An 11,555-nucleotide genomic window follows, 5' to 3' on the forward strand; every position below is an offset into this window, starting at 1 on the left:
TACGTAAACTTATTTTAGAGTTATCTGCTTTTATTATTGGAGGCAGCTTATTTCCGTTTTGAATTAAATTGTTATTCAAGTAGTAATTAAAAAATAGGTCATCGCAAGAAGTTGAATCGCTGGAATCATCTAAAAACACTCGTTTTGTAAAAATAATTTCTTTATCAATACTTGATTTATCCGATTTTTGCAAAGAAGAGTTGGAAGATTGGTTAAAATTAAGATCCTGACTAGTTACTTGTCGGTTCTCTGTGGTCATATCATCACTGACATTACTGAATTTTTTGTTGTTTATCATTTCAGGGTCCGTCCCGTTACCTAAGTTGCTTACTGCTATATTCTTCGAAGGCGACTCATTATGCAAATCTGTTTGTGACACTTCACACACTTCAATTGCTGAATTGATACTTTCATCCATTCTATCATTTACTTTTATTTCCTTAGTGTTCATGTGTTCTATTTTTCGTTCTTTGTTAATGTTATCCGTTGTTTGAAACTTTTTTTCTGTATTTTTGACTGCAACTGATTGTTTTTTATTATTTTCTAAATCTGCCTTTGCCAAAATTACAATACCGTTGATTTCTTTGATATCGTTCACTACAAACTTATTAGCTTTAGCTGGGTACTTCAGCATTTTTTTTACTTTTTTTGTCTTTGAAAAAAGCTTCTGACCTTGCGGATGATGGTTTTACATTAGGAGATTTTAAGTAAGGTCGCATAACATTTGTCCAAGTAGCAAGTTGTGCGAATAAATAGAAAATGTTTTCTTTTATATCTGGACATGGAAAAAATTTTAGTATTGTATATAAATTATCTTCTTTATCACAAATTGTTAAAGCTTTATCATAAATACATTGGATTAAATCAATTATCTTATTGTCATTAATAGTTTCGAAAATTTCATCTTCGCTGATGTCATAGCAGTCTTCGTCTGTGTATTTTTCGTTTTCGAAAGTTTGAAAAATTTCTACCAAGTAATTGTATTTTTGTTCACTATTAGAATCTTTTTGCAATGCCAGACTCTCTGATTCCACAAACATTGCTATTAATATATCCTCCAATATTTTCATGTCACTCACAGTAATACTAAACCCAATACATCTGAGATAAAAGTCTTTCACTTGCCTATCTTTTCTATTAAAACATTTTCATCGACTTGCTGCCTTGAGAACATGAGCTTTGTCCAACCGAATGTAGCACTTTTTCAGTGTATTATTTTCATCGAATGATATTTCAAAACAAAAATTTAAATATTCTTTATAGCTACATCTATTGTAAGCTAGAGCTATTAAATTTAGGAGAGCTAGTGACCCATCTGTCACTACTTCATTTGGAATGGTTGCTCCATGCCTCAACCCATCTCGAAGCCACGATTTGATATTATTGGTGTCATGTTTAGCTGTAAGCATTTGCTGTAGTTGTATAATTTTTTGGAACAAGTCTGTGACAATGACGTACAAAAACACATGGCTGCTTGTGTGCCCGTATAATGTCACTTTTTGCTAAAACCTCCTGAAGCATTTATAGATACATACGTATTTGATTACCTGTCCAATACTTGATAGTTAAAGGATACTGATATATTTGTCTAATGGCAGGATTTTTTTTCATTAAGTATACTAATGATTGATGTATATTAGCTGGTCCACTGAGATTAAGTTCTTCCTCGATTGCTCTCTGTCTAGTTTTTCTTGCAGTAACGGATGTTTGCATGAAAGCTGGCTCCGGGTCCCCGTATGACATCTCTTTTGTTGCAACTCCCAGTAGGTATTGCTTAGCACTCATCAACTTGAGTGTATCTTTCACCTTGGTTCCTGCTGTTTTTTGTAGTCTCCTCTTCTTTATATGTTGGATGTGCCGTGTATCAAATGTATGAATTTCTATACCAACTGTTGAGCTTGAGACAGAAAATTCATGGAAACATTTTCCAAAAATTGATGAATTGCATTCTTCACAATTGCCATAAAATGATAAAAAAATATCAGATTAAAATATTTGATGCTTTTAAAAAGCATATGCACAGGGAAGTTTTTTCAGCTCATAAATCTTTTTGTCAATTAAATTTGTCCATCCTTCCAAGTGTGACCACATCCCGAATAATTAATCTCTTCAACTTTTATTTATCTATCGAAGCGCCGCACATAACTTACAACGTTTGTCAATTCTTTTAAACGGGCGCTAAAATAACTATGGTAAATTAGGTTCCTACTTTTTCGAACAGCTGCTTTTCTTTCTTTCTTTTTTCTTTCTTGTTTTGTGGATTTGGGCTCTCTTTTTTTCATGTAGTATTTAATACCCGCCATTTATGAAATTTTACGTAGCCTCTTAGTGCTTAAGCAAAAGAGATTTTAAAAAATTACCTTCTTCAGAAATGTTATATGCAGTGTTGAGATTAGCAGTGCTATTTGCGTCTCGATAAGTAGTTGTCAAAGTTATCCAAGAGTGTATAATTTAAATTTTATTTGTCGAATGTCTTAGTTATTTGAGGTAGCGCATAGTGGTACAAAAGTTGTTTCAGATAGAATGTATTATTAAAGTTGTAATTACCTTTTAATATTCTTTGACTTTTTGCAATACTAAACATTTATTGCTGCTAACCTAATTTTTAATTTATTTCCTTTTTTTTAGATTGCATGTACATGAAAAGTAAAGGAAATATCAATATGAGTGCTTTTCTCAAGAAACGAGGCAAAGCTCCATGCATATCTGATGAAGCGATTTCAAGTAAATTACAAAACTTGGATTTATTCTTCGATCGTCAAAAACTCATAGTATACCCAGAATCAAATCCTGTATGGGACATTGCTTGTCAAGTCTTAGATAATAACATAAAAAAGCACAATTTGCATGAAAGAATACATCAAAACCGTAATAATATACTTTTAAAATTGGCCATTAAATATTAGTGATAAATGTAACAAGATAAAAGAAGATCAACAAGAAATACTTGATCGTTCACAAGAACAAATTTGCTCTGTACTGTCTCTCCTAGCAGATGAGCATTATGTACCACTAATAAAAGAAATCAGTGAGGAATCTTTTCATATCCTTTACTGCTGGCCGGTGCAAGTAAGTCTGTGGAAAAAGTATTCTCACTGTTCAGATGTCACTGTTTTGTTTTTACTTGGAGATGAACTGTTCAAGAATACTTGTTTTTCCGAAGGGTGCAGAGCTTATTTTCTGTTTTCGAGCGTTGCTAAAATAAAAGATAAGATTATTACTCTTTGGCAGAGCATAATTAAAAGAATAGATGAAGATTTTATCGAATACTGTGTATCCTAGTGATTGAGAGAAGAAATTCCTCTGCCTCATGCATGTGTAGTGTCTGATCTTAAAAGTATTTGGAATGGTGTCTCTTTAGCATTAAATCTTTGTTCTATTAAAGATTATAACATAAAGTGTTTCAAGTTTTCAGTAGGAAAAAGCAAAAATTTCCCACCATGCAAAATAACTTTAAATCTGGATAGTATTTTGATCTACATCATTAAAGTGGTAGAAGACTTGTTTTCTCAAGGATTTAAATCAATTAAAGAATTTTATGTTAAAAGTATATTTTACTTAAGTTCAGTTACTAATTTTGACAAGTTTTTAGAAATCGTGATGAATTTAATGTACGTTGTTTGTTGTGAGTATCAAAGCAAAGAATGGATACATAAACGAACAAAATTCTTGGATAGTATTACTCAAGACTGTGATAAACAATATGAAATACTAATTAGTAATAAACAAATTGAAATTTCTAATGATACGTTTTGTAACAATTCAGATAGTACAGATTAATTGGTTTATAATTATTTCTTAGAGATTCATGTAAATATTTGCAAAACGATTTCTAAGGCAAATAAATTGAATACTCCAAATCCTTACAATAACGAAAAGTTGATAAAACTTTTTATAAAATTATTGTCATGGTTTCCTGTTTGGACAAAGATCACAGCATCTACTAATGTTGATAGCGTACGTGTAATCTCATACATACAAGAAAATTATGATCTTGATCATCTTAATTTGCTTACTCCTGGTGAACAAAACAAAACTGATATTAAAGAATTTTTCATAGAACATGGAGAATTTCTAAAAAAAAAACTTTTGATGGTCTAGAATTTTTGAAAGATATAAAAAACCAGAGTGAGCCTGTAAATAATCTACAAAACAGTTTTTTAAACTTTCAAGAAAATTGAAAGGGCAAAGCCAATTGTGAAAGTGAAACTGAAGAACTAAGTGTTTCTGATGATTTTATTGAAAAAAGTAATGAGTGTGAGAAAACTTTTGAAATGCGTAGAAATGACTATACTTATTGTAAAGAAATCTCTGACCTTAAAATCTCGGATGATTCTTATAATTTTGATAGATTTTTACCTCAAGGAATAGATGCATTTAATCATATTTGGTACCAATCAACTCCAAAGAAACAGGAAAGCACAGAGATGTGTAGTGACATTAACAATACGTTACCTTTAATAAAATCAAGTGATAAAAAACCATCTAAGTATTGTAATCCAAACCCAGCTATTTCAGCATACTATCAAAATAAACAAAATTATGGGTTCAAAGATAAAATAATTAAAAACGGTAGTAGATTAAAGCCAATTAAATTCAATAAAAAATTATATACGTATAAGAATACAAGTTTTTTTGATAGTTTTGCAGAACTTATGACTCACGGTATCTTAAACTTTCCAGACTTAAGAAATGAAATTATAAATTTCATGAAGAATCCGAAATCTTTTTTTTTGAAAGCTATTTATGAATATTCTGAAAAAAGAAAATTGCAAGAATTGTACAAAAATAGACTTCAGATCTTATTAAATTGTGAAAACCACAAAGATAGTGAGATTTCATGTAACAACAGTATTGTTTATTATGTGGATAAATTTATGTACAGCTGTTACAGTATTGAAAAAATATTGCTTTGTACTAATTGTAATATAGAAAAAACTTATAACCATACCAACTCAAATACTAGAAATTTTTTGACAAAGAGTGAAGAAAGTTTAAAAAGTTTTAATCTTATTTTTGATACGAAATCTGAAACTTGTGAAATTTGTACTAAGCAGGCTAATGTTTCGTACGATCCAAAAAATTATTTTATTATCATAACTAAAGACAAAGATGAATCCGTAAAAATAAGTGATTTAAAAATTAAAATACTCATCAAAGAAAAAAGTTATTTATTAGCTGGAATAATCAGTTATACAAAAGCCGATAACAAGTACAGTCATACTTAATATATAGCTTACTGCCGTCTTTTGGATGGAAACTGGAAAAAGTACGACAATTTAAAACAATCAGTGAGATGCTTTTCAAATAGAAGTAGCAAAAAAATTAATGTGGCTCTACTACTCTATGTACAGTTACACAAAAATAATACTTAAATAAAAAAATAAGCTCAACATGTTTACACATAATTTATGCAGCAAGGAATGAAACACAAGTACATTAAAAGGTCTAACTAAGGCATATTTAGTAGAGTACAACTTTTTGTACAAAATTATTTTCTTTTTTTGTAATACCCAAGAGGAAATAATTTTGTTTGATAAGTTGTTACTAATTGATTTTAAAATTAGTAGGAAATATAAAAAAAATAATAACAGTTTCTAATGTCTAGATTTGAGACAAGAAATAAGACTTATTATTTACAATTGTTTGTCATAAGTTGTTACTCAAATTTTTGAATACTTATTAGTTATTTTTTTTTTTTGCTTGTGGGATCGAACGGTAAAACCGTGCCCATAAAGATTATTATTTTTTATTGTTTTTTTCTATCTGATATAGAATATAAGACAATAAATATAATCTATTATGAACAATTTTTAATAGCAATTAGTTTTTTCAAAATCTTTAAAGTCAAATATTAAATAGTGATCATTAATCATAACAGTTGTTTCTAGTTACTACTTTTTTCCATGTTTCTATAATGACATTCATGACAAAAGAAAAAAAAAAATAACAACTAATAAAAATACTTATTAAACTTTATTATAGTCTCAAATCTGGACTTTATAAAATATTACTATTGGTTATTATTTTTATCTTTTATTACTTATTACAAAAAAAATTGTAAAGTACAACTTTTACTGTTAATAAAAAAATGAAAATATTAACTAAATGAACCCTACACCCCGGGTCATTTATTGGTTTAAGGGCTTGAGTGTAGAGGGTTATGGGGTTTAAGTACTTGGGGTGAAGGGTCAGGAGCTCAAGGGACTTGTAATAGAAAATTATGTTTGTGAATGATTCTTATTGATAAGCTAACCGAGAGTTAGTTCAATTATTAATTATTTTTTTTACCCTACCAACACCATTTTAATGATTTACAAGTTTATTTCCTTTTTCGTAATAAGTAACGCTTTTATTGATAAAAAAATGAAATTATTAACCAATTAAACTCTACACCCCCAGTCTTGGGTTCAAGGGCTGAAAAGTACAGGGTTACGGGGTTAAAGTATTGTACTTGCGGTTAAGGGTTGAGAAGCTTAAGAACTAGAATTTAAGTTGATTGATTATAGAACGTTTGAATATGCAGCTAGGCTGAAGTCCTGTTTGGCCACGCTGACTTGGTTATCGACAACGGATGGAGATGGACACTGCAGCATTGTGAATGCTGACTGAATTTCCGACCGCGTGGCGGCATGATTCGCTCCCGCATATGGCGAAAAAAGTGTCTGGTTAGTATATATAGACCAAATTGTCAACAGTCGTTCAGAGATGTGTGCACACTGGCTCATGACGTAAGTCTACAGTCACTTACGTGGGATGACTCGGTTTGAATAGTTTGCTACGTTTCAGTAGCTCAACGATCCGTACCTACAGGTAAGTGAGGTAAGTAGGACGTAGGTGACTTGGCTGGTGTTCACATATTTTTTGTTTTTATTTTTACATTTCTGTTAAAATTCGTAGTGTCCTGCTTTATTATTTGTGCTTTTCCAAACCAAATTCCTCTTTTTTTTTTATTTCTTCTTACAAAGGGTGAAAATTTTAAGAAATCAAGAAAAACATCCGTCCGCTGCTTTAACTTAATACAATTTCCCAACATTGATCAACTTACATATAGTAATTTGTCCATTCATTAGAAAACTATTTATTCTCAGTTATAATTCGTTTAAACAGCCTTTCATTGATTTTTTTTTCTTTTGAAAAATTCTTTTGTGCCCAACATATTTTTTTTTGTATTCGTACATTTTCGTATGGACTTTATAAAATATTACTATTAGTTATTTTTTTTTTTTTTATTTATTGAGTTTTTAATCCACTGCGTGAGGCCTTCAGGATTCGGGAAATAAGCCAGGAAGGATAACAAGAAGGGAAAAGCATTAAACACGTTGAAGAGAAATTAGAATTATTATTATTTAGAATAACCTGTCGTAATACCGTCTTTACAAACTGTTCTTACGATTAAGTCTTAACTGGCTAGAGACTAGCGATTAACTGAACTGGCCTGATGCGCAGCATCGGGGCTCGCGTATGCACAGTACATATATAATAGCAGAGATGGCGCTTTATACAAACTCTTATTCTAACACTCCCTTCAGTTTAATGGAGCGCCTATCTCTGAATGGTTATAAGAAATAAGTAATGTAAAAGTAATAAATAAAATGTATCAATGGGTCAGCCTTAATCTCGCTGTTTTTCGGTTTTTTGAAGTCTGCTCACTGATTGTTGTTACCTAAAACAGAATTCAAACCATAAGGATTAGATTCTTCTGATCAAACGAGATTCACTGTCATGTAGTTATAACAGTCATTTAGTAATTTTGCAGTCATTTTCTCATGCAATTCAAACGGTAAAGCTTTAGTAAAAATGTCGGCAATCTGTTCTTTAGAGGCAATCCACTTGATTTCTATGAACCCATATTCAGCACATTCTTTTACATAATGTTCTCGCACTGATGACATGTGTCTGAGTTTATTTCCTCCATAAGACTTGGCGCTGGCTTCGGCTGCTTTATTGTCACACCACACAGTCATAGGATAGAGTGCGATATTTAGCACTGCTGTCAAGGTGTTTCTTAGAGCCATGAGGTTCCGTTGAAGCCTTCCGCAGGAGTAGCACTTTCTCATTCCTGCGTCGACCGGGCAGTTATAGGAGTGGTGCCCGTAGTCATCGCACCGATAACACCGTTCGTTATCGTGGGTTGAGTTGGGCTGGTGCACCCGTAGCGCTGTTGCAGGCGCAGTTCCCCCAGCAGCTCCGGTTCTCTGTCGTCTCGACTCTGTCTTTAAAAAGAAAGATTTCAAACGGTCATAAGTCATCCTTTTTCCTTGCGCATCTTCAATCACAGCGTCGAGGGTTTCAATCTGCGCTACGTTATTAACGACGGCATTATAGAATGCGTCACATATTTCTTCTTCTGACAAGGGTTGTTTTCCCTGTAAATTTTCGTAGCTTCTGAGAAGCTCTTCAAACTTATCAACGAAATCAGACCCTGTCATTTTATTTGGGAAATACCGAAAAGTATACAGTTTTCGTCTGATTTCATTTGACGATAAGTTTGACTCGTTTCTTTTGATTTCTTTCAATTTATTTAGCAGTTCTTTGGGATCGGAATAATGAGCAGTGTTTAGATGGTAAAAGTCATCAATGTGATTGATTATAACATGTCGTACCCTTTCTTTGTGATCATCTAATTCTTTGGCGGACAGAAATGTGGGAAGCTCAACGGTATCATCCAAGACGTACAGTAGTTTTTTAATTTTTAATTCTGAAAATAATTTATCAAGAAACAATTCTATCTTTGTTTTAGGGGTTAATTTATAATCATAACGGGATGGTGAGTCCTTGTTTAACAGTTCGAGTTGGAACCTTTCACTCCGATCAAGATCAGTCGTTCTGTCATGCAGTACTCGATTTAGGGTTCTTTCCGAGAGTGGATCAAATTTGTGTTTACGATTTTGATTTGGTGAAGGTATTGCAGTAGAGTTTAACGCGTCTACTCCAAAATTTGATTGACCTACCTCTTGAGCTGTCATAAAGTGTTCCAGTCGTTCGGAAAACCTGGACATTGTCGCCACTGCCTCTTCTAAGGCCCTTATACGGGCAACGGCCTCAGTCGTGGTCTGTACAGCACTCTGGTGCTCCGCCCTCTGCCGTTCTTCAAGCCAGCCAATCCGACGTCTCAGACTGTCCCTTTCTTCCGCGGCCGCACTCCTTCTAACTAAAAGTTCATTTTTATCAATTGCCTGTCTTGAGTAGTTATTGATAACTTGTCTTTGAGTGACCAGTTTATCTTTTTCTCTGTCGTATTTAAAATTAACGTTTTCATTCTTTATTATTTTCGGCTTTCCCGAGATAGTTGAACTCGTTGATTTCTCTTTTGGAACTCTGTCACGATAATTTCCGAAATGCATTTCGTCAAAACTCTCATCGTCCGTCTTTTTATCAGTCAGAAGTTCAGTCTTTTGCAGTTCCGTCGTTTTAAATAGTGCTTTCTTTGAATACCCGGGCGAGAAATCAAGCGCGTCCAAAAATTTTGGGACTTGCGAATTTTCAGTCCTTTTTGCAGACAGGGATACAACGCCGCCAGAGTTTCTAATTGTTCGCGATATTTTGTCAAACTCTGAGGGCTTAAAGTTACCCTTTGAGATGGCTGCGATCGATTCTTTCTTATTTGCAAATAGAATTAATCCGTCTTCTAATCTCACAGATAAATCTCTTACGAGATCTTCTCCGCAAATATCCACACCGAGTTGGAAAAGTCGCATATACGCGTCGATCACATCTTCATCTGAAATAAAGTCGTCATTACGTAAGTTTACCTGTTTATTTCCAAGAAGGGATACAACTGGAAATGTACAAGCGTGCGTAAACAACGAGACACAGTTGTTCATGCACACTGCACACGTTACCACTTTGCGCGCGAAGAGCAGGCAGGTTGGGCCGCCCCTTCCCCACGCACACGTAAACCGTAGAACACATACAGTCCGGCACGCCGGGATGTAATTAAAGGAAGAAAAGATGGCGCATGAGCTGCTCGTACATGCACACACATATGTGAACACAACACATGCGCGCGCACTACGGGACTACAAAGAGGAAAGAAACGAGCCGACCGCCATGATTGCGCCGCGGTGACGGCGTTCTGGCACACAGGTGTGACCAGGCGTCCCCAGCCCCAACCCGGCGCCTCGGCCGCCCGCGACAGCAATCACGGACAGCGCCGCCAATCCGTCCGTGCGCTCGCTCACCTCCTCTTCCAGGGCTAGGCCCAGCCAAAAGGCAACGAATTTTAAGCACGAAAAATGACTGCCCCCTTAACACAATTACAACACAGGACTCACTAATACCTTGGCATGCTGCGTCCTTCATGATCCTTCCTCTTCCCTCCTGTCCTTGTATCCTCGTCTCCGGTGACACAGCTCGTGCCTCCTCCACGCCTTCCAACCCAGTTGGGGCCACCTCGCTGTCGTTGGCCGACGTCTCGCCGTCATTCACTCGCACCTCTACCTCGACCCCGATCTCATTTACTGGTACTTCTGCTTCGAGCCCAATCTCATTTACTGGCACTTCTGCCTCGAACCCAATCTCATTTACTGGCACGCTGCTTTCTTCACTTTCACTCATTTTAGTAGTTGCTAGATGGAAAAGAGAAAAACGCGTCAATCCCGGCGCAAGTCCCTTATCACAAAGAAAAGCCCCGCGCAGTGGAAGCGTGCTGGGCCCATAACCTATTGAGTTTTTAATCCACTGCGTGAGGCCTTCAGGATTCGGGAAATAAGCCAGGAAGGATAACAAGAAGGGAAAAGCACTAAACACTTTGAAGAGAAATCAGAATTATTATTATTTAGAATAAACTGTCGTAATACCGTCTTTACAAACTGTTCTTACGATTAAGTCTTAACTGGCTAGAGACTAGCGATCAACTGAACTGGCCTGATGCGCAGCATCGGGGCCAGTGTTGCGATATACCCAAGACTTCTCTTGGGTGCTCTTGGCTAGTAGCGCAAGCGCAGAAGAACCATGCTCTCTCTCTCACTGGGCAGGTAGGAGTAGGGGAGCCCCCCTACCTAGCCTTTAACTTAAGCCCCGCCCACTTCTCACAACTTAAATACTATTTTTGACCGTAACATGTCGTAGCTCTCGATGGTCGAGCGGATTAAGAGTTTTGCGCTCGCTTGACTCGTAGCTAGGTACTCTTCGATTCCTGACCATGACGTTTTTTTTTTTTTTTTATTATTATTATTAATATTATCATTACTATTATTCATATTATTATTAGTGTCATTATTATTATTATTATTATTATTATTATTATTATTATTATTATTATTATTAATATGAATTATTAGAGCCGTAATTAAATGCGCAATAAAAATACTAAAATTAGCAGATACTCTTTCCTCACCACCTTGCGGTAAGTATCGGGGCGCGTTTTTTTTTTTTTCAAGAAAAAATTAAGGAATAATTTAATTACTAAGAAAAGAATGATGAAGCTATGACTCAAACTAAAAATACATTCGAAAAATTAAGTATCTTTAAAAAGATTTATTAATAAATTATCATTTTTTCGGAATAAACTAAGTTTACAAAAAAAAATAAAAAATGAATAAACTGGACTA

At 34.5% G+C, this 11,555-nt stretch overlaps 1 protein-coding gene across 1 annotated transcript; it reads right to left on the reverse strand.

Moving 5' to 3' along the window:
- Window positions 1-7,706: 7,706 nt before the first annotated feature.
- Window positions 7,707-10,594, reverse strand: LOC149375547 (uncharacterized). Its single transcript, XM_089598733.1, has 3 exons — window positions 10,284-10,594; window positions 8,955-9,154; window positions 7,707-8,216 (listed from the first exon to the last, which is right to left on the reverse strand). The coding sequence occupies exons 1-3, from the start codon at window positions 10,558-10,560 to the stop codon at window positions 7,707-7,709; spliced, it is 987 nt and encodes a 328-aa protein (XP_089454859.1). The 5' UTR covers window positions 10,561-10,594.
- Window positions 10,595-11,555: the final 961 nt, after the last annotated feature.

Source organism: Copidosoma floridanum, unplaced genomic scaffold, assembly GCF_036245765.1.
Source record: "Copidosoma floridanum isolate Cflo_tuat_1 unplaced genomic scaffold, Cflo_Japanese_pri ptg000006l, whole genome shotgun sequence".
Lineage (NCBI taxonomy): Eukaryota > Metazoa > Arthropoda > Insecta > Hymenoptera > Encyrtidae > Copidosoma > Copidosoma floridanum.